We start from the raw sequence: 24,291 nt of genomic DNA, 5'->3' as shown, positions 1-24,291 counted from the left end.
AAAGAGAAAGGTCAAATGTGAGGGAGCACTAATAGCATGGCTAATCAAACACAGAGAACCACTTGCGGAAAAGAATTTAACATTTAACCGTCATTTCAAAACAAAATACATTCGAGAGAGGAGACGCTCAAGAATAATCATTTGGTGCTTCAAGTAATAAGAAGCAAAATAATGGGAAACATGGAAACTCAAACTTAGATTTCAGATAAAAAGAAATTATAAAGTATCATGACCATGAAGTTGGCATGCACAAGGAGGGGAGAGTGTTCCATGATAAGTAGTAAAACAATCCACAACTTGAATCTCATCATCCTAAATTTTATTACTAAAGAAGAATGATGCAGAAAAGAACGAACCTCGTAAGACTATTGAATCGGGTAAGCATATAAGACACGGAGAATAGAAGGAGAGGAAAAATAGAATAGCCAATGCTTACAAGATTACGTCTTTTTAATCGAGTCAGCCTCACAGTTTATGTTGACATTATTGTAGAGCAAGTCATTATCAAAATGTGTAAATACATCTAAATCCCAACTTAAAGAGATTTTCTTTAAATACCAAATATATAACATAAGAAATAAATGGATGCTATGGTCCCCTGCAAGTTGATAAAAACCCATATCATTGATACTAAAACTGAAACTTTCCATCTACATCACCATGACATCTTAAAACTTATCATAATCATCAGTCAAGACATCAAGAAAATCCAAACAGCAAAAGTGTTAGGGAAGAAGTCTTGCACCTGCTAGGGGATTGTTTAAACACATCTGGTGTTGTTCAATAGATACCAAGACTGGCTGTTAACTAACATCTGATCCAATATCATGTTTGATGAAACGGTGATAGGAGGCATTCAAGATACCAAACCAGACATTTCTCCGCAGGTGTGGAAATAAGAAAACAGCTTTACATGCGAAACAACTGCTGAGCATTGCTAGGACACTTATGCATTGACCTCATTGTACGGTTTTCTGGATTAATACTTTTGTAGATTTGTTCGCTCGAGCATCTTGAGCAACAGAATCTTAACTGAACTTCCAATCAATATTTCAGAGCATTAATGACAGAAATCTGACACTTAAACTCCCAAGATCCTTTCATGTAGTGGTGTGGATAATGCCACTTGCTACCTAGGAACATTTTCAATTTCTTGAAATATTGTCAGGATTGACAGAGAGTGACCTTATGGCAAATGTAAAACCACTACCACAGTAAACATTCAAGGAGGCTTCTTTATTCTGAATATCAGGGATTAGACTGACTGTTTGAGGGATAGTTTGATCATTTGTATTCCCCAGGCCAAGTTGACCGTGTTCACCCCAACCCCATGTCTTTATTGCTCCATCCACTGTGAAAAAAATTTAAAATGTCATCAACAAAATGAAATGGCACAATGACTCAGTATAGAAAAAGAAGATGGGTAGCAATTCATAGTAAATAAGCTTGCCTGTCACTAAAGCAGAGTGCTCAGCTCCGGCCGCAATCTTCACAACTTTAACCCCATCAAGACCAATTACTTCATTCAAAGCAGTTCCGGGTGAATCTTCTGGAACATGAAACAGAGAGGTGGTCACATGACAACTAACAGTAACTAATACATGAGATGAATATTTGGTGTGCATAGCTTAAGTGGTTTGATAATAAAAGTTCAGAGTAACAAGAGTATTGGGAATTAGCCATCTACACTATAGAAACTGAAGCTCCTTACCCATCGTAAACACAAGGAAACCCAAAAGGTTCTTTCTTCCAGTTTTGGAAGTGGTATAGAGCAATCATCATCACTTCATCACATATATTTTTACAACAATGCTAATGCAGGTTGAATGTCTAAATGCTTACCAGGACGATGCTTCACTGCACTCATTTTCTCAAGATCACAAAGAACCCCATGGTAATTACCACCAAGCATAAGTACTTCCTCGTCACCTGTTCATGATATCCCATCATCATTAAAATCTTAAGAAGACAGGAGCGGGATGAGGGGTTGTTCAAAACCACAAACAAAGAAATTGGATAGGAAAAGAAATGCATTTACCTGTCAACAGTAAGCCATGATTCCATCCAAGGGCAGCTTTGGTGCACCGCAAGGATGAAAGTGAAAGCTGAGGAAAGTTAGCATCCGAAGCGCCAGCAAAACCCCTTCCCCACGTGTATAAATGACCATCAGCTGATGTGAACAGTACGATGCAACATCAACAAGAATGATAAACGGCTTGAGACTAGATGCTATGAATTGCCAACAATAGATGCAACTTGCAATACAAAAATATTTCACTAGTCTTTGAAGATTTCATGTTAAGTTATCTCAAACCATTTCCATTACAAAAGTTTATGAATGGTTTTATGTTCTATACGTATGTGAACCTATGGTCCAAAATGTTTATGCCAGAAACTTTCTTTCTGCCTTCATTGCAATAGTCAGAAATAGAAAGTATGTCAGTCCCTCACCAGATATTGCAGCACTGTGATCTCCATTTGCACTGATGCTAACGATTTGGACATCTTCTAACCCACAAGTAACTTGAGGAAGATTAATTGATTTGGTTTTATCTCTGGAGATACCCAGTTGACCACGCTTTCCAGAACCAAAACCATAAACTTGATTTCCTGGTACAATCCAGATTGCAATATCACAAATGAAATTAAGCTCCTTCTAAAAACAACGAGCCTTAGTGATTTAAGCATATGTTAAAGCGATATTGACTTCGCAGCACAGATGCATCTCTGCATTATAACATTGTGACTAGCAATGAATGCCACAGCAGTTACCATTAAGCAAGACAAGTGAATGGCGCATGCCACAAGCAATCTGATTAACAAAATTATTAGCGAAGTAGTCGACTTTAACAGGAGTACTCTGCGACCTGTAATTCCCTTGCCCAAGCTGGCCAAATGAGCCATCCCCGCAAGTAAAAAGCAAGCCTATGTCTGAGAATTGGCACAGAACAAAAAACACTTAAAACAGAGTTTTCTACTATAGAATGGATATTAAATTTTTTCCAGAACCTCAAAGATGGAAGAAACAATTATAATCATGAATGAGAAAGAACCTGAGACAAACCCAGAATGGCTCCATCCAGCTGAGACATGAGTAATGACACAACTCTGCAAGGAACTGACCGGCTTTGGGTGTAAGCTGTTGAGCATCTCTCCATGGCCCAACTGACCAGTTGTGCCCCTGCCCCATGTGAACACTCTCCCACCTACGAACAAGAATTTGATTAATTGTGATTGGATAACAAGAATTCAAAGGGAAAATGCAGAAGTAAACGAGGGTACCAGAGGTCAAGGCAATAACATGAGCACCGCCGCAAGCAAGAGTGGAAATGGATTCAGCAGAGGAGAGAAAGGGAAGGTGAAGGAGTTGAGGGAGATACTCATCTTCAAGCTTCCCTGTGCCTAGCTGTCCCTCCGTTCCTGCCCCCCAACTCCATATCTGTTGCTGTTTTGATTCTTCTTCATCCCTTTTAGCTTCTTCCATTATTTTACACACTCTTTGCTTTCCTATAGTGGATTAACATAAATTAAACCCTAAAATATGCAATTTCTTATTTTTCATTTGATTAAATAACTAAGCATTTTGAATTGCAAAAATAATTATTAAAAGGAATAATTCATTTTGTCTTCATTGTTGTGTAAATAAAAAAAATCTCTATTAACAAAAAAAATATTCAAATCACGCCAAATAATAAAACTAATGTTATCTCTCTCTCTCTCTCTCTCTCTCTCTCTCTATATATATATATATATATATATATATATATATATATATATATATAAACTAACAAAAGACAAACACAACTCTATCCTGCTAGCAATTTCTAATCTAAACAAAAGTTCGCTATAATTTGTAAAAACTCAGCTCCATTAAACTTAAAATTCAACTAAAATCAAAGTTTTAGGAGTTTGTAGTCGATTCTCTTTGCATCTGTTCGCGTTATCAGGAGATGGAATTTCTTTTTTGTATTGTTGTTGTCCAGAACAAGACAACAAAAAAGTACATCTTCTCACTTATTTTCTCGAATTAAGACTTAAATAATCGAGATAATGTTATTGTTTCATTAGAATATTATTTAGTTTACAAGATTACACATAAAGAAATAGCATAAAACTTGGGTTAATGTGAAACTCGTAGATCCTAAGTTGATTTTTGTTCAATCTTCAATGTTCTACTCAAATGGGTTTATGAAAGTATGGAAACAATCTGGATTGTTTTCGAAAAAATCTTAAAAATCCACACATTAAAAATTAGTGTTAATATTGATGTAACCCTAATTTTATATTCTTTTACTGTATAACATGTTTAATTAGTGTTTTAATTTTGCAAGAAATAAAATGTTCATCATTATTTCATATCAAGTAATTGTTTCATATGTTATGACAAATTGCTTTTATAAGCTATTGTTTATTTGCAAGCAAGTTTATGATACGAACTTATATTAATTGAGTATAAAAGGTGACAGTGATAATAAAATAGTTATAAAATAGTTATTGATGTATCGACAATGCATGTCTTAAATATGCATAAAGTAAAAAAAATAAAAAAATTCATATTTATATTGATGTTGATTATAATGTTGCGCCACTACAAATAAAAATGTATAAATGTTATATAGACAAATCAAATGATGCTGGTAGGTTTTTCTAGAATAAAATATTTTTTAAATAATAATAGTAATAAAATTATACTGATTGTTAGAGAAAAAAATTTAAATTTCAATAAAAATAATGATGGTATCGGTTTGGGTGTTGATAATTCTAGCGTAAGTGTTGATGCTAGTAGTTCTAGTATGAATATTGGTGTGGGAAATTCATATTATAATATGAGAAGTTAATATGATGGTATTAAATTAATTAGATTATAAGGTTAAACAATCATAACTTATTTTTCCAATCACACAAAATTTCAACTTAATATATTATTTATTATTGAGATTCAGTTTTAGTTTTTGTTTTAGCTGATGCATATGCTAATTTGAAAATATCTTTAGGTTTTAAAATGATTTTTTTTCATATATGATACCAAATATGATGGTATTTAAGATTCGCTCAAAACCTTCTCATTTTCCATCTTCTTAATTTTTCCCTTTCCCTTTTAATTTATTTATTTTAGGGTGAGTTAATATAATCCATGTTTTGTTGTTTAATGCATTAGGTTTCATTTCTTTTTAATCTATTTCCTATGATATTCTACATGTTAAATTAGGTTTGAATAAACCAAATGCTATATTATCTTTTTAATTCTAGTTTTTTTCTCCTTCGATATAAACAACAACAACAACGTAAACAAAAATAAATTAAAATTTTTTATCTTAAACATATTTGATATTGTAATCCGAAATCATAATCTAAATAATTATAGTATTGAATGATGGCCATTCGAAAGGGAGAAAAAAGAATTGTGAGCTGATAATAAATTCTACACTAGTTGAAAAGTACAAAAAGAATTACGAACACATTTCCATGGAAGAAAATAATTTGCAATGCCTTTAATTCTAAAGAAGCCAAAGAGAAAAATATGAAAAATCTCAATGTGAAAAATAATATATATATATAAGCAATTAATTATTAACTAATAAAATATAGTTTTTTTCCCACAATAGCACAATGACAAAAATCATTTTCTAGACTAGCACAGTTGGGAAAACAATTCCCACAATAACACACAAATAGTGATTGCGCTTGTAGCACATGCACGAATTATTGGTCACGTATATATTACATGTACGACCTGTTAAAAACCTATTGTCTCTCTATCTCAACTATTTTAGCTTGCTACCCAGTAACATAGTCACAAAAAAAGCAACAATACATCAAGAAAAACATTTTACATAATCACATTAACAATATCAAATAGCCAATAGAATTAACTAATTTCCACAGTAGGTAAATTTATAATTATAAAAATAAATTACAATACATAAATAATTCATTATAATAATGAATATCAATTCAATTACAAATTAATTAAATTACACAGTGAAACATCTAACAAATTAACTCGTTGATGGACCTGCACCGTTAAAACCACGGCCATGTTATTATCGTGCATGATAAACACAATCATCCTTCTATATTGCATTGTCCAAATACTAAGCCTCCCCAACCTTGTTAAGTGAAGAACAACATAATAAAAATTAAGTATTTATTGAAAGCATCACTCACAACATTGTCGGTAGCATCACAAACTACGACCATAACTCTTCGACCCTCTCATATTAAAAAATTCACCTAATAGAATTGTGAAAAAATTATATTATCATTTTTTATATATAAAAAAAATTTATTACATGATAAAAAAAATTTGATGCCATGCATACCAATTTATTATATCTTGGTGCATACATCTCATTTTATTACATGTAATTATCTGGATTATATGCCGACTTACACGGAGTATCACGTGGACGTCGTGTAACGCGCTCCTATAATGATGTTATGAGTCGCCTTGTTATATTCATGTACTAAAACATGTAAAGATCTAAATCAATAAGCAGATACAACTTTGTTTATAGGTGATCTCTCCTCGCATGCCATAAAATGACATATTATGCATGAACCACCAACCAATTATTTTTTTTTTACCTCGACAATTAATTCAACATGCATGTCATTAAATGTGTTAATATCATTAGATACGTGTTGATGCAACTAAACCGATACATTACTCAATTAAGAAAAAGCACCTTAACTATGGTAAAACAATGCATAGAAATCACCGCTATCCATATATAATAGAGATACACTTCTAATCAAATTGCTGGGGAGAAGAAAAGAAAGGAAATTATGGAACTAATTAACAAAAAGGTCATGCTAATACTAAATGCGCTTCCAAGAGGTCACATATATACTATTAGCGTGACCAATGATTGTATATTTAGTATATTCATAATATAGGTTGTAAATATGCTACATGCCCTTTGTGTGATATTGTGATAATTATTTTTATAGTTGTGATATTTTAAGAAATAATATTTTCAACTTTGAAAAAAAAAAACTCAATAAAATTAAGAGGAAGGACGAAGTAAAAGGAAGGGTACTTGATAATTGTCCAACCCAGACTGAACACCTGACCCATAGCTAGAATCCAGCAGAGACTTGACGTGTCACTACTCGATTGGCAAATCCCAGTACTCTCCAGGTTGACCAAAGTTTTCCCGATTCTGAAAAGAAGATAAAGATACAATTATTTGTCACACATCCTGATTGGAAATTATTTACATCACTCAAGGTGTTAAATCCCCAACCACTGCAGAGTCGACACGTAGAAGAAAGTAGCTGCAAAACGCAGAGTCGAACCACACATGTTGATCTGAAATGTTGAAGTAAGTAGACATGGGAGCATTTGATTACGACACATAATGAAAGAATTATGTGTCGTGTTGTTTTTATCAAAGTACGAAGCTGCCTTTTTCCAGGGAGGGAAAGAGAGACCTTCGACAACTGATTCAGCTGTAGCCTCACCTGCGTGGTTCTTGTACTTGCCTTCTTTTTCATTAAAAAACAACTTTGGCCCATGATGAATAGTGCAATACTGTTCCATTAGTGTCCTTTTATCGCCTAGATTGACTGAGGTGCCCCGCCCCCTTGAGAAACTTGGCTGGCAATGAAGGGTGCAGGTTTTTCAGGCTTCAGTCACACAGCAAGGCTTTTTCAGAGGCTACGCTTAGCCTGAACCTGAGGGTTCTTCGTACTCTTTGTTACTGTTGGGATTCAATGTGAGTGAGATGGTGAATGTGAATCCTTTCACTCTCGTGCAAGAGAGCATCTAAGCATCCTGGCGGAAGAAGCTCCGATTTCAATATTGATGATGCAAGATAGAATAATTTATGTTTTAATTTAATTACTCCAGTTTAGATAGATCAACAGCTTAGTCCCTGTGGTTCTTAGGATAAGCAATTAGACCATTTAATTCTATATTTATTCCCTCGTGATCAGTTCTTTTAGATGTTGTCTTAATAGATATCGGATTGTTAGTTCTTGAGCCAGGATTTCATTTTGAATCTTCAGTTTTCTATAGGAGATATTTGTCAAACACCTGGTAGGCATCTTCAGTAATTGTTAAAGATATCACTAGGAGTGGAAATAGAAATTTAGGGACGAGGGTGCAAATACATGTTTTTTTTCCAGGGGTGCAAACGTGCTTTTTAGTTTTTCCTATAGAATAAGCTTTAAATAGAAGGGTATAATTATAAAATTTTAAAATCTTAGGATGTGAAGGTAAATTTGTTTCAAATTTTAGTTATGCCCCCACTCACATCACTCTCTTTTATCAATTATCATCAGTAACCTCTCCACCATATCGTGGAAAAGAATCACACAATCCCAATTAATCAACTAGCTACTCCAGCAAAATCCACAAAAATAAAAAAATTATATATTAAAAAAAAAACAACAACAATAACAAAGCTTCGATTACAAAATCCAAACTAATTAGGTCAGTATAAATATTTTTTTAAAAAAAATAGCATCATTTAAAAAATATTGCAGTTGACTGGAAATTATGATATTTTAAAAAATTATAATTGAACTTTATAGTATTTTAATTTTCACAATCAATAAATATAAAAGAGAAAAGAAAAGAAATAAACAAATAAAACTTCAGGGTCATAACAAAATTACGATAATGACATTTTTTTATTATTAAAAAGGGATTTTAGATACTAATTCATAAACATTAAACAAAGCTAGTGTCTAGAGTGAGCCACACGTCATCTTTGTGTAGCTCGCATGGCACACGCCGATCACTAGCCTTCTTTGATGACCATGAATCAATTTTGTAGAACTTTTTTCAATGATCTTTGGAGTGTTTTCATTTGAATTTTGGTTTGACTTTGATATTTTATTTTTTTTCTACTTATTATTTATATAAACTAAAATAACATGGTTTCCCATTGTGATATTTAAAAATTATTTTTTCCAACTATACTAGTTTTCAATTTTTATGTTTTTTTCTTTGTTAGGAATATTAAAAAAAAAAAACAAACAGTTTTCTTACCATGCAAGCAAAAAATTTGAAACTCTTGACAAGCCGCCATGTTTGTCAAGAAAGACATGCCACCGGCCTATTTTCACTGCAGCCATGCGTACACATGCATTCACTACAATCATCACGCCCACTAGATCATCACCAATTCCTAGCCAACAGCACAACAAGTTTGTTGAATTTGGCTTGTTTTCTTGATATTTGAAGAAAGATGATATGAATGAAATAAAGATTTTGGTACGTTCTTATATTTTTGGAGAAAAAGGAGTAGATTTTCTTTTTCTAATTTAATACAAACTAACGAATTTGTTTAATATCATAATGGACTGTTGTTCAAAAACTAACAAGAAAAATTAGACAAATAATAAAAATATATTTATTTATAATTATGCAATTATATAATCATTCAATCTTACAAAAATCTAGTATATATACTAAATAAATATATAAACTTGTAAAAAATAAAAGAAAAATAATCATTGCATGCAAACTAAACAAACATTAAAATTATACTTAAACAAAACTAATCTAAAATGAAGTTTTTAAAAGGTAATTATGACATAGCCACGAGCCACTCAATAAACCTTTATAAGATTTAAATTGATGCTAAAATATATATATATATATTTTTTTGCATCATTAAAGAAATAACTCAAAAGCATCTTTTATTTTTTAAATATTAATTTATTAGAACAATACTTGATATCTATTGAAATAATACTCAATATCTATCTATAAATAAAAAAACCTAAACTCTAGATTGTAAAAAATAATAATAATAGAAGAGCCACCCATCCAAAACTTCTATATTATTAGACTTGAAAGCAAAAACATTAATACACATAATTCATGAAAAATACTCATGAAAGTCTATAATTCACGAAAGAATTGATGAATATTCATATATAGTTCACTAATAACATTCATTTTCATCATATAATTAACGTATTAATTCAAGTACTAAAGTATTTTATGAACTAAAAGAAATTATTGATCAAAGAAAGACTCAATAACAAATATTTTTTTATTAATCAAACTCAAATTCAAATTCATGAACCCTCAAATCCATTATCAAATCCATAAACCTATTTGGGGTTTGAGATTTTTGTTATCCAAGGGTTTTATGGAGACAATTTATCATTCCCTTTTTATTAGTCTTTTTTATTATATATTAATATTTTATATTAAAATACTAATTACAAAATTCAATATGATTTTAATCTTGGACCTCATATATAATTCCGCTTTAAAACTCCGACTCATATTCTAAACCCAATTCCAACATGGACTAAACAATTAATCCCAATATTAGAGGGAACAAATTATTTATTTCTTAACAACACGAAAACTAAAGTATATCACTCTGCAAAATGTAATTACAAGTCCTTCGTGTTTAGGCTAGTTTGAAGATGCCTGTGGTTGAAGACCAGAGACATCAAATTAATGTTTTTTTATAGTAACATGTGCTCAAGTTGCATGCATTTTTCGTACCAACAAAATACATGTAATTATATCATCATCCATTAATCAAATTGCAATGATTCATAGCATATGCATAACGCATGTGTCTGTGCATGTTTTAGCTGGTTCAATTCTTGCAGATTGTACTGCTAAATGTACGTACTAGCACCTCAAATCACAGTGACCTCCCAAATATTGCACAGACCTCTTTGTTTACAAATTTCAAGCATCCTAATTAATCTCCCAAGTGACATCTGGTGGCCATGTTGCGGCCCTGACAAGCAGCTGAGAAATTCTCCAACATTAGAGGGATTCAATGTTCTGTTCAATGTTTGGATACATTGATTCTGCATGGCAACGCTAATCACGGTCTGTTCTCCGGCAAGGGGGGGAAAAACAATGATCAGGGATAAGGCAGCGAATGTCTGGTGAAAACAAGGGTATTTTCATACTTTTCTCAGGTTCGTGTAGTCAGCAATGAACGAAACCAGGCAAATCCAACCAAGTAGAAAAACCTCATGAGTAACGAGAAAGTCGAGGAGACAGTATCTGGCACCCTCAGATGCATCATACCTTGCGATGAGCCAGAAACTAAGATGATTCTAGTGACGTCTAAATCATCAATCCCACGGTTAAAAGGACACCATAACCCAAGCCACTAGAATATCTGCTTACGCAGCAACCACACTGCAAAGCCACGACGAAGAACTACAAAGATACGGATATAACATGATATAAATATATTAATACTTAATTCTTCAAGGTCTTGGATTATGAACTTTTTTGTTCATATTTATTTTATTATATTGAAAAACTCGAAATAAATAAGACGATTATTATAAGAATTCTTAAATCATGTTTATCAAATTTTGTCCTATCTAGAGACCATTAATAATTGTGTGTGGATTAATTCACCAAAAACTTAAATGAAAAGTAACTTTATCTAGAGATGGAAAAGGAACTCAATTACCCTCAATGATAAAATTGAACGGAAACTATTTAGGAGGTGACCCAGTAATAAGAGTTTGGAACTAAAAGGTTTGCTCTCTTTGTGGTCTCAGGTTCGAGTCATGTGGTTGTTTATATGATGGCCACTGAAAATTTACATGGTCGTTAACTTCAAGACCCGTGGAATTAGTCGAGGTGCGCCAAGTTGGTCTGAACAACCAAATTAATCTAAAAAAAAAAAATTGAACGGCATATTTTGAATGTTGAAGTAAAAAAGTGAAAGGGAGGTAGTAAAACAATATACGACCTAACAGGAGAGGAGTCCAATCAAGTAGATCATGTGTCAAGAGATGAGTGGATAGAAGAACTTCAAGTGAAGAATGTATGCAGGGAACCAAATGTGTGAATGACACAAAGATCTGACTAGTTCGATTTCAACTGTCCAGTTCCGAAGAAACATCAAAACCCTTTAATTCTGTTAGCTTCCCAATACATACAAAAAAGAAAAAAAGACAAAAAACTCGTCCTGTTAAGGGCAGTTTTGGTATATAAATAAAACAAGAAGCTCACTTGTCTTTATATATCTACCAAATCCAAGACATGCACCTGTGAAAGATCACAGAGAGAGAGACAAGGGGGCAGATAGATATGGATCCGGAGGCTTTCACGGCGAGTTTGTTCAAATGGGATACGAGAGCAATGGTGCCACATCCTAACCGTCTGCTTGAAATGGTGCCCCCGCCTCAGCAGCCACCGGCTGCGGCGTTTGCTGTAAGGCCAAGGGAGCTATGTGGGCTAGAGGAGTTGTTTCAAGCTTATGGTATTAGGTACTACACGGCAGCAAAAATAGCTGAACTCGGGTTCACAGTGAACACCCTTTTGGACATGAAAGACGAGGAGCTTGATGAAATGATGAATAGTTTGTCTCAGATCTTTAGGTGGGATCTTCTTGTTGGTGAGAGGTATGGTATTAAAGCTGCTGTTAGAGCTGAAAGAAGAAGGCTTGATGAGGAGGATCCTAGGCGTAGGCAATTGCTCTCTGGTGATAATAATACAAATACTCTTGATGCTCTCTCCCAAGAAGGTTTGGTTAGCATTGATTCTACCTTTTAGTGTAATTAAGCTAAGCTCATACCATTACTAGCTATAGGAGTCCATGGCCAATTTGTTGTTGTTTTATAGAGTAAATTAATTCTATGTATACTTGGATAAGATAATTAGCTTATTATAAGTTGTTACTTGCCAGCTTATAATTTCCATATACAATAATCATTTTTATTCCCTTTTCTTTTTCTTATATATGGAATTTAGTTCAAGTATAAGTGCTTGTACACCAATGTATGTTTACTCTAGTCATATCAATTCTACTTTGCAGGGTTGGTTTCTTGCTAATTAATCACCATGCTCAATATTAGAGTAGTAATTCTCTTAACTAAGTCAAGGTTAGCTAGCTTTTGGTTTCTTGTTAATTGCCATACATACTTAGCTTAAATTAGTTCTCAAGGTAATAGTTAGCTTAATAGCTTTGAGCTCATGCTGGTTTCTAGAAAATAAATGAACAAAATCTGATTGTTTCGAAAAATTAAATAACATGAACTTATTAAACTTATTTTCCTTTCCTTAATTTTTTATTTTTGCTTGTTTCTTGGGTGGTTGTGTGTTCAGGTTTCTCTGAGGAGCCAGTACAGCAAGACAAGGAGGCAGCAGGGAGCGGTGGAAGAGGGACATGGGAGGCAGTGGCAGCGGGGGAGAGGAAGAAACAGTCAGGGCGGAAGAAAGGCCAAAGAAAGGTGGTGGACCTTGATGGAGATGATGAACATGGTGGTGCTATCTGTGAGAGACAGCGGGAGCACCCATTCATTGTAACAGAGCCTGGTGAAGTGGCACGTGGCAAAAAGAACGGTCTTGATTACCTCTTCCATTTATATGAACAGTGTCGTGATTTCTTGATCCAAGTCCAAAGCATTGCGAAGGAGAGGGGAGAAAAATGCCCCACTAAGGTACGAAGAGTCAGCTTCGCGAGGGATTGATTTTTATTTAGAAATATATTAAAATAATATTTTTTATATTTTAAAATTTATTTTTAATATTAATATATTAAAATAATATAAAAATACTGAAAAATAAATTTTTAAAAAATAAATTTTTTTCAAAAATATTTACAAAACAAACTGTGTCTAAAGAACACATTTAGACCGTTAATTTCTGCAAGTCTCAACATTTCAATGGTTCTTGTCTTGGACCCACATAGACCAGCCATTGTATTCTGGACTGGACTGGAGTTATGCCCCCACCTGAATTTGCCTTTCACAGCTGTCCCGATAAAAACGTGACAACTCATGTACTGGTTTCTGGTCCCTGTCATTTTAGACCTGCTATTTGCAGTGGGATACTTATTGGTTACTCTTACTAGTCGAGCATCGTTATTTGAATATTTCAAATATTCTGATTTTGGAAGTTTGTACGATGTCGTGTCACGTGGATCTTGTGAAACCTGGTTGATGTCAACTATTGTCGAACTGGACCAAAATCCATTACATTCTGAGTTTCTCTAGTGTTTTCCTGCCATGGAACCTGAAAGCCCATGTTGATGGTTAGGACTTAGAATTTGATTAGCCCTAAATGGAACAGTGAGTAATTATGCTAAGAAAAATGGTTTTTCTGTTTTTGTTTTGTGTTTGGTTATAGGTGACAAATCAGGTGTTTAGGTATGCCAAGAAGGCAGGAGCAAGCTACATCAACAAGCCCAAAATGAGACACTACGTGCATTGCTATGCTTTACATTGCCTCGATGAGGACGCATCTAACGCACTTAGGAGAGCGTTCAAGGAGAGAGGAGAGAATGTTGGGGCATGGAGACAGGCTTGTTACAAGCCCCTTGTAGCCATCGCATCACGCCAAGGCTGGGACATAGATTCCATTTTCAATGCTCATCCTCGGCTTGCCATTTGGTATGTGCCGACCAAGCTCCGTCAACTTTGTTATGCAGAGCGCAATAGTGCCACTTCTTCAAGCTCTGTCTCTGGTACTGGAGGTCACCTGCCGTTTTGAGTTCTTAATTATGCCAAGATAAATACTCCTATCTCTATAAAATTGTCAAAATGTATGTTGTAGCGAGGTCAGGACAAAGTATTGGTTGATGGAGGATGGTTCATTAAATTTCACATCCTTGACTATTTATATATCATGATATGCTTAAAGGCTCTAATCATTGTTTACGTCGATGGAACTATTATATTTCTAATTTAGTTTTCAGGGAAGTCTAGGCTGCTGCTGCCTACAGTGTCCATAAATTTGAGCGAAATGGCCAAAAGGGGCCACTTGGGACCCACTAAATTAATTTGGTGGTGCAGTCCCCCTTACAATACTACTGCATGTAATACTTGTCCAAAATTTGAGTACAGTTCATAGGCTGTTACTTTAAACAGACAAACACATGATGACAAGATAAAAGGCATGGATAATTCTCGTCTTCTTGAGGTGCCAACATGCAAAATGCCATGTCAGGTTGTTGATTTGATTTCTAATTGTTAACCATTACTGTTTTTTTTGCCATAACCATGCAATGGTGCTAAAGTTAGATGCCATAAAAGATGTATCATGGCAGCCTGCAACGCAAAATAAAAACGGGGAAACAATGGAAAGTTGCCAGAAATTTCAATTACTAAAAAAACACAAGGATGCATGCTTAACAAATGGCTTCTCCTTTGTAACTAAAAAAACAGACAAATAAATGGATGAACAAAAAGGGCAATGGCTAAAAAAAACATCTGGGATCCGGTGGAATAATATTGGAAATTGAGCGTGACAGCATTCCTATGGTGCTTAAACCAGAGCTTAACCTTTGAAATTCATTCTTCTTTTGAAGCTTGATTATCTGCAGGCAGAGAAACTGTAGTATACATATAGCATATTGGCCATCAGTGACCTCTTTTACTGCACTTGATGCTTCCTCCACATCAACATGGATCTGAACTTTGGTGTCCTCTCGGATGGTAACAGATGAAGTTGAATCCACTGTTCTGGCATTTCGTTTTCCTATTGATGTACCTGCTAGGAAACTTGACACGTGAGCATAACTTTCTTCTGGACTAACCTCGAATCCATAGCAGGATTTCTCCGCACCACAGCACTGGTTCTATAGTAATTCATAAGATATCAAAATACAAGAGCAGCCAAATGTGCATTAATTCACCTCCCAAAGATTATATCACCACGTATTCTGATTGACACTACATTTTATAGGTGGCCACGATTGGAGGGAAACGGAAAACATTCAACTGCTCATTGCCTGACTTACTAGGCCTAGGGTAGAAAGAATGCTCATAAAGACAGTAAATGATCCGCCCAATACCAAAAGATGGTTCCAGCACTGCATTTGGCATTTGTTTAAGTCGAACAAAAGAGTTGCTTATAGCCGTAGAAGAGGCTTGCTTATGTGGTTATGGGCTCTTTTGTCCGTTATCTTAGTGTCGTAAACTGTATGACAATAGTGTAGAGCTGAGCTTCTTAACTTTTTTTTGTTACAATGTTATTCTTAATAGTATGAAACTATTAAACCTCAATATTCATATAGAGTGTGCACGATTATTTTACTGGTGAAATTTGCTAATGTTATCCAGTCCTGAACATTCTATAATTATAATCCGGAGAATTAATTGCAAGTTTGTAAGTAGAGTATCTATGGTGGTGTTGCATGACAAACTTGAGAGTTTGGCATTTCTGTTAAGTTGTTCACTATATGTTGCTGGCTGCTGCATCACATGGATGGGACTGTGATAACAGATTCTATAATTGTATTCAATTAATACTATGGTATTTTGTGATAAAAAAATGTTCAGGAGAAGAATTCTGCAACTCCCTTTTTTGATTATATATTTCTCATTCCATATTCTGGTTTTTTAACAGCCTCGTGTGCAATATTCTTGTTCCTTACGTTTAGTAACTACAACAATCTTCTTCCTAAAGTCTAGGAAGTAAGGACTCTATCTTTTAACTCCTATCTCACTAACAATATACAATCCCACAATTATAGGCCTCTGATTCTCACAGCATATCTGGTATTAATCATGATGATATATAACATTCCCCTTCAAGTTGATGACAAACACCATTCATGCCCATCTTGTTGAGACATTGGTTGAATGCTTGACTTGAACGGTTGAACCTGTCTGTGAGTATATCGGCTAGCTAGTCTTATATAATCGTACGTCAGAAATCTCAGTAATCTCTGCTTTTAGTTTTTCCTTGATAAAGTGTCGGTTGATTTCAACATGTTTCGTTCGATCATGTTGTACTAGATTATAAGTTATATCATATACTATCTTGTTATCATAATATAACTTCATTTATGGGACTTGTTATCATAATATAACTTCATATATGGGATGTATCTTCGCAATTTGTAGTTCATGTATAGTTTTAAGGAGGAGAGTTTAAGGACAAATGTTTTAAGATTAACACATTTTTTTGGCTTGCCTTATAAGTGATGGTTGCATGGCTATTTATAGCCTTCATAACTAACCTAAATGAAACAATCTAGATAAACTTTCCAACGGTAGAACTTGCTGGAAATTTAGCCAATACATTAGAAAATCCTAGAGTTCTTTGAATTATGAACAAACATTCTTTTTTTCCTAAAACATCTATAATGTTTGTTTTATTTCTCCAAACTTAGCTTAACACTAATTTATAGTTTATATATAGTATTTTCTAGAATTGGTCTCTAATCTTCTTTAAGTGCATTAATAATTTAACACTCCTCTTTAATACACTTAACTGATACTCCAAGTTGATCTTGTAGTGCCTTGAACTTGACTCGTGGAAGCGTTTTTATAAGATATCTGCTAATTGTTCTTTAACCTTACAATATTCGAACTCGATTTCTTTATTGCTAACTACTTGTAGAAAGTGATATTTGATTGATATGTACTTATTCCCACTATGAAATACAAGATTTTCATCATAGAAATCATTGACTTATTATCACATAATATCATTATAGATCCTTGTTGGCTCTCTTCCATATCTTATAATATTCTTCTAATCCATATAGCTTAACTTGTTACTCCTGCAATTACCAAGTACTCTGTTTCAACTAATAATTGTGCTACAAACTCTTGCCTTTTAGATGCCCAAGAGAATATCTGAGAATCAAGTGAAAATATATAGCCTAAAATGCTTCTCATATCATCAATCGATTTAGCTCAATCACTGTCTGTGTATCCAAGTATTCTTGTTTTTGTATTTGGTTTATACCATATGTCATACTTCTTTGTTTTTTGTAATTATCTAAGTATTTTTTTTAGCAACTCCAAAGTGGATTTGACTTGGACTTTGCATGAGCCTTGATAGTAGACTTGTTGCGTGCATTATATCTAGTCTTGTTGTTGTTAAATATAATAAGCTACCAATTAAACTTTTGAATGTTGATGCATCTGTTTTTTTTTTATCTAACTTCCTTTTGTAATTTCTTATTAGTCACGAGTAGAGTAACAACTGATTTGCATCATGTCATCTTGAATTTTTTTTAGGAAGTTCTCAATACATTTTTTTAGATAAATATTCCTTTATTTTTTTGACTGATTTATATCCTAAAGAAATAATGCATCAAACCCATATCTGTCATTTTAAAAGTCTTCATAATATATTCTTTGAACTCTTGAATCATTTATTTGTTGTTTCCCATATAGATAAGATCATCAACATACAAAGAGACAATGGGGGTGTCAGAGTTACCTTGAGTCTTGATGTAGAGTGTTGACCCACTCTTACTCCTTTTGAATCCTTATTTACTGAAGTAGTTATCAATTCTGTTATACCAGGCCTTGGTGCTTGCTTGAGCCCATACAATGTTTTTTTCAATTTTAATACTTTATCTTTATTACTTTTTACTACAAAGTTGAGTACTTGCTCCACATAGATTTCTTCTTCTAAAACTCCATTCAAGAAAGCGAACTTCACATCAAGTTGATAAATTCTCCATCTATTTTGAGCAGCTAAAGCAATTAATACTCGAATAGTGTCTAGCCGAGCAACTATAGCAAATGTTTCATTATAATCGATCCTAGGTAGTTAAGAGTAACCTTTTGTTAAAACCTTGCTTTATGCTTTTGTATTGAGCCATCAAAGTTGAGCTTTGTTTTATAGATCCACTTAACTCTAATGACCTCTTTATTTTTTGGTTGATCCACTAGTTCTCATGTTTTATTTTTCTCAATCATTTTAATTTTTCTTTTATTTTCATCACCCAAACTTCTTCTTTAGATGCAGTTTCATAGCTTTCAAGCTCCACAACTATGATGTTGTAACTTTTATAAATGTCAATTAGTGATCTCATTTTATTAACTGATGAATTGGAAGAAATTTTTACTTGCCCTGTAGTTGATGGTGATCTAGGTGAACTAGGAGGGGTTGATGGTTAGCTTATTGATGAAGAGAATCTTAGTAGTGATGATGGATTTCTAATTCCTTTAACATCTCCTCCATCAGCTTGAGTTTGGTAAAAACTGATCATTCTCTTTTCAACCTTTTCTTTATGCTAATTTTGCTTAGCATTCTTATCAAACTTGATACCTCAACTGATAATTAGCTTCTTAGTTTGCAGATTGTATACTCAATAGCTTTTTTATGTTGAACTATAGCCAAGAAATATTCATCGCTTAGTCTTGTCATCCAACTTACTCCTTTTTGCATATGGAATATGAGTGTAACTTATATTACCATAGAGATGTTTTTCTTAAGGCTTTCTTCTTGAGCATGCTTCAACTAGTGTTAATTTTATCTACCGTTACTTTTATTGGATATCTATTTAGTATATATACAATAGTGGATATTGACTCTGTCTAAAATTTATTAAGAAGACCTTTCTCCTTCAACAATAATCTTGCCATCTTTATTACAGTTATATTCTTTCTTTTTAATACTCCATTTTGTTCGGGTGCATATCTGATGGTAAGTTATCGTTCAACGTCTTTTTCTTTATAGAATTTTGCAAACTCTTTGAGTTGTATTTCATACCTTTATCACCCCCTGACACCTTGATATATCGGCCACTTTTTTTTAGTATTTTTTTGGACTTTTTTAATATGTGGAAAACTTTATGTAAAAAAAAATTGTTGGAGGAGAGTGAATATTCTCTTGCAAAACCTGCAAGAAAAGCATTATGATACTTAAGTCAATATAGTATTTGTACAGGTGACGAGGAGAGTGAGTATTCTCTAAACTTAAATGTTCATTGTTTATACTCCTACATATATGTTTATATAAACTTGTTTAAGATAAATATTTTAAAAGATATTTAAGTTTCTTAATTATAAGATATTTAATATAAGTTTTTTATAAATATCTAGGATATTTATAAAAAAACAATTATAAAGGTGTATATTGTATAAAATACTATGTAGGCCTAATTATAATCAACCCAAAAATTAATATTACTATGTAGTTTTTTAATGTATTATAAGAAAAAATTGATAATATCTCGCTTTTCCATCCCTCCAAAGTTCCCAGGCCTGGAGGAAAACCAAGCAAAAGATGACAAGCTATTATGGGAGATACTGAAGAAGAAAAGAAAATATTGAGTACAAGAGAGCCCGTGGGACCCGAAGAGCCTTTGTATTTTGGTTCCACTAGGGAGTACTAGAAGTCCAAAGGGGTGAGCCCACTGTTCAATAACAGGCCAAGTAGAAGGAGCCGCATAACGAGGCTGGGTCCACAAAGTCCATTCTTGAATGCTCTGATACCTTTGGGCTCATCGCCTTCAGCGGTAAATAACCAGAGACTTCATCGATGCACGTTTCTCATTGAATACTTGCTTAAAGTTGAAGGATTTGGTAGCTTTCATTGTCGATGGGTGGGATTTGTTACCTTTTCAGTTAGTATGCAGGCCTTGTTAACCTTTTAACGGGCTAGCATTACGATGCCATTTCTCTATTTGCACGCTATGAATTATTAAATAGCACAAAAATCCCTTAGTACTCCAGGAGTTCTGTACAGGAAAACAGTTTTGCTTCATTAAAATTTCTTCAATTAGTTACAAGTCAGGCTCTTTGCATCATATTTGCAGAACGAGTGCACTCTATGGTGATACTCACAGCCATTGGAACATGGTGTGAAAAACTGAAAGGAACTGAAGTATGATTCAGTTTTCCCTTTTATTATTAGTGTTTCTACTCATTCATAGATCTGCATGTTGTCCGAGAGCCTATCTTTTATGTTTTAAGCTTTTGATGGCTAGTCTTTCATACAAATAACAGTCATTAACGTTAGAAAGGCGCGTCGTACAATTGGAGAACCAAGCCTCAAGAACAATGTTGTAAGGCGATCCTCTTCTAATAGTGTAGATCCCTCACTTGAATGCTCAAGATATTCAGTTGCTACAATTCCGAATACATCACCCATCCATTTCCTCCATGAACTCTGCAACTAACTCAAACATTGATATCTCTTGATGAATTTTAAATAAAACGGCGTTTACAATGTCAGTAGAGGAGGGAACTAGCTCCCTCCTTCAGTCTCCAACCCCTTCTGAGTTTATATTGATACATTCAATCTTGAACTCGATTTCGAGGTCAACTGTTTATTACTCTGATTGCTTTATCTTCGTAATACTGAAAAATTGACTTTTGATATTGTTTTAGTAAAGTAAGAGCTGCTTTCGTTTATATGTCAATGAAGGAGATAATAGTGGGAGATAAAAGGGGGGAATAAAGGGCTGGAATATATATTGACCCAAACGGAATAATATAGCATGTGATCAGAAGGAATGCTAATCTCTTGGGAATCCAATCCTTGGATGTTGAGGGATTGTCTCCAACTTGGTGCTCGTCAAGAGAGACATTGATTCTCCAAGGAGTAAATGCAAGACAAGAAATCTATACCTTTTTGTTTGGATTAGCCTATTTTCTCCAAAACTAGGTGCCTGAATAGGTTTCTGCAGATTGTGCCGCGTCAGAATATAGGTTACAACTTGAGCCCTACAAGTAAAGATTACCAACCAAACAGTACAATGATCTTCACCTCTCTTTGATCTCCCAACTGCAAGTCTCGCAAATCCAAGAAGCAATGCTGAAAGAATATGCAAGCTAGAAAACCATGGGGAAAGGTTAGAACTTATAAGAAATTTCAAGGAACAACAGGACTAAATAACCTAGGGCCAACCAAAGCTTCATTTGACTCATTGTAAATATTAGATAAAAGAAACAAAATAGTCTCGAAAAAGGGTTTCAGTCTCTTCCCCTCATTTTTTGACTGCTTCATTCTCAGTCCATTATCATAATGCCAATGTTAAATAACTTTCTTCGCATTCTCCTGATCCATATGGATACTTTAGATCCTAACTTTAATTTCATATATATTGAATTCCATAATCAGCACCTATATGATTATCATGGAAAATCAAACAATATTTTACTATACTTTGAGAAAGTTTGATAGACTAAATATTCTACACAAGATATGATTTTAAAAGAAATTTTAATTTAGTCCTCTGCTTGATGATACAAATAGTAGCTCTGAGTTCCAAAATGTATGTGGTTTGATTATGCTTACTTTAACCAAGCAAATGCATAACCTTGTACTGCAGGACCTAGCTAGATGATGTTGCTGTAGAAGAATTTGCAGACGTCTCTGGATCTGCAAGCTAATCATATCAGACCGTTAAAGGCTGGACGGAATTTGGAAGGACAGTTGCAAGAATAGAATGGTAGAGTTGTTGTTTACTGACAGCTTAATTACATTCTTTATGTTTCTGCCCAAGTCTCTGCAAATATGACATTAATTTAAAAGGTTGTACTATGTGGTTTGGCAACTTCTGGACAGGTTCATCTGGACAATTGGAGAGATCAGATGCTTGTGCTAGTCAATTTAAAACCAAAATGGATGTCCTTAATGTTCTCCAAATCGCGATATTGCGTGCATGGCTAGCTAGTTTCTTTGATTTATTCTTTCAGCTATGGATTCCAAGTCTAGAATGTATAGGTTTGTAGTGGCCTCTTGTTGTTCCCAGATTTCACGAGACATGTTTTAATTTCCATTAATAAATGGTTTTATTATCCATCAAGGTTGAATTCCTATTAACCATTCTCTTGAATTTTGAAGTAGAGAATGAGTCAATTGAATATCTATCTATATTATTCTCCAAAAGTTGGCAACTATAATGTTTTTGCCAGTGGTTTTACAGAAAACCAACAGTACTAGAAAATATCTGAGTGGAAATTGAACAGCAAGGTGCAGATCTGATATGGTTTCTCTATCACCTTTACAGGTATTAATTAATATTTGGTTATCTGCACATGAGATAATGTAACAAGATAAAGAAAATGCTGCTGTTGGGTGGAGGATTCCACCAGAATTCAACGCCAAGTGGGCAATTAACCAATCTATATAAACCCCATGAAGGCCTATATTATTGTATAGCCACAGAGGATTTCATGTACATCTCTACAATGGTTGGAGAAGCTCCCAACTCCCTCAAAGGTTTCCAGCATCACATAATTGCTTCAAGTAATGGGAATGTTGGAAACCTTTTGTGGGGGTTTGAGAGCTTACTCCCCATGACTCAATGGGTTACTAGATTCAGTAAAAATATATATATATATATAGTCCACATTCCACAATTCATTCTCGTCAGCACCTCTATTTGTTTCTCTACAAGGATGCTGAAGATCCAACTTCTTCTGAACTCTCTCCCTCAACTGCTACTCTAGATCTTGCCAATCCCTGTCAAGTGTTTCTGTGTAGCAGTCGAGGTGAGAGGTTCAGGAAATGTTGGCTCTTAGCTTTGAACTCCGGGCCATTTGCTGTTAGAAGTCTACACTAACTCACGTTACAGAATTTTCATATCATGCAACTTTTTTTTGTGCTAATTTTCTTCTCCTGCATGCGCACCAGTTTCTTTGCATGTGAGGTTTATTAATTAATATTAGCCGAGGTTCTTCTCTTCTTAATGAAACATCCCTGAAGTTCCTGATATGTGCTTATAACTTGTAAGGTGGAGCTACTGAGTTATTTTTTGTTCTTGCAAAAATATGTAACGATTGATTTATTTATTTTTCCTTAAATGGAAGATTTTTCTCTCCAATGGAGGGGTATAGTCAAGCTTTGGTGAAATTCTTGATAGTGAAAGGCAAAAATTTAAATATATACCTTTGTATTTCATGAATTAGGGAAATTTTGTTTTGTTTTCTTAATTTGTTTATTATTTAAACTAATATAACAATGAAGAAAGATATATTTTGACGGTATTGTTTCTACGCTATTTAGGTGTCATGTAAAGGGTTTTTTTTTTTTTGCCTAAATGACATTCAAATTATCTTAGTATCCCTTTCATCCCTAGGTGATACATGTAGCCACCTAACCTTCGATTCAGTGTTGGCAGTTTTTTTCTCTTTATTTTGATCTCTCCCCTCTATTATTGTGCCTAACTCTCTAGACTTTCAGAGCAACTCTTTAATTTATTTTTTCTTCATATTTGGTTCATATTCTTTTAATTACTATTTATTTTATTTAAAATAATTTATAAAGTTAAAATTTTTTTTTCAATTTTATCCTTCAATTTCTTCACCTATCAGATTTGGTACATATTCTTTTTATTGCTATTCATTTTATTTGAGATAATTTTTAAATTTGAATTTTTTTTACGATTTCATCCTCTTTTAGTTTTTTTTTCCTATCATATGTTATCTTCATTCTTTTTTATTGCTATTTTTTACTTTGATAAAAATTTTAAATTTTATTTTATTTTATCATTCATCATTAAAGTGGTTGGCAATTAAGCTTTTTGATTGAATTCGGGTCTAAAATTTTATAGATTACAAGTTTGGGAGATTCAAGGTTTTGAAGATTCACCTAAGTTTGATTAAATTGTTTTTTTCATTTTTTAAGTTTTTTTT

The 24,291-nt window shown here is 33.7% G+C and overlaps 2 protein-coding genes across 3 annotated transcripts; one reads left to right on the top strand and one right to left on the bottom strand.

Annotated features, from left to right (window-relative positions):
- Positions 1 to 605: 605 nt before the first annotated feature.
- LOC7457584 (ultraviolet-B receptor UVR8) lies at positions 606 to 3,712 on the bottom strand. Of its 2 annotated transcripts, none has more exons than XM_024586969.2 (8): positions 3,283 to 3,712; positions 3,054 to 3,206; positions 2,773 to 2,931; positions 2,452 to 2,610; positions 2,039 to 2,170; positions 1,843 to 1,929; positions 1,451 to 1,546; positions 606 to 1,351 (listed from the first exon to the last, which is right to left on the bottom strand). In XM_024586969.2, the coding sequence occupies exons 1-8, from the start codon at positions 3,482 to 3,484 to the stop codon at positions 1,146 to 1,148; spliced, it is 1,194 nt and encodes a 397-aa protein (XP_024442737.1). In that variant the 5' UTR covers positions 3,485 to 3,712; the 3' UTR covers positions 606 to 1,145. The 2 variants fall into 2 exon arrangements, with proteins under 2 accessions (XP_024442737.1, XP_024442736.1); XM_024586968.2 differs by having other exon boundaries at positions 1,451 to 1,549; positions 3,283 to 3,711.
- Positions 3,713 to 11,917: 8,205 nt separating this feature from the next.
- Positions 11,918 to 14,606, top strand: LOC7456652 (floricaula/leafy homolog). The gene is made up of 3 exons (XM_002322271.4): positions 11,918 to 12,482; positions 13,064 to 13,398; positions 14,087 to 14,606. The coding sequence occupies exons 1-3, from the start codon at positions 12,047 to 12,049 to the stop codon at positions 14,447 to 14,449; spliced, it is 1,134 nt and encodes a 377-aa protein (XP_002322307.3). The 5' UTR covers positions 11,918 to 12,046; the 3' UTR covers positions 14,450 to 14,606.
- The last annotated feature ends 9,685 nt before the right edge of the window (positions 14,607 to 24,291 follow it).

Source organism: Populus trichocarpa, chromosome 15 (genome assembly GCF_000002775.5).
Source record: "Populus trichocarpa isolate Nisqually-1 chromosome 15, P.trichocarpa_v4.1, whole genome shotgun sequence".
Lineage (NCBI taxonomy): Eukaryota > Viridiplantae > Streptophyta > Magnoliopsida > Malpighiales > Salicaceae > Populus > Populus trichocarpa.
This window is presented reverse-complemented; position numbering and strand designations above follow the sequence as displayed.

Bases quoted from the DNA above. Each gene is read 5' to 3' on its own strand.
- LOC7457584 (XM_024586968.2), bottom strand. From the start codon at position 3,484: ATGGAAGAAGCTAAAAGGGATGAAGAAGAATCAAAACAGCAACAGATA. The intron at 2,932-3,053 runs GTTCTTTCTCAT...GCCAATTCTCAG, and splicing joins CCATTCTGGGTTTGTCTCAG to ACATAGGCTTGCTTTTTACT. The intron at 2,611-2,772 runs GTAACTGCTGTG...GGATTGTACCAG, and splicing joins TTCACTTGTCTTGCTTAATG to GAAATCAAGTTTATGGTTTT.
- LOC7456652 (XM_002322271.4), top strand. From the start codon at position 12,047: ATGGATCCGGAGGCTTTCACGGCGAGTTTGTTCAAATGGGATACGAGA. The intron at 12,483-13,063 runs GTTTGGTTAGCA...TTGTGTGTTCAG, and splicing joins TGATGCTCTCTCCCAAGAAG to GTTTCTCTGAGGAGCCAGTA. The intron at 13,399-14,086 runs GTACGAAGAGTC...GTTTGGTTATAG, and splicing joins GAGAAAAATGCCCCACTAAG to GTGACAAATCAGGTGTTTAG.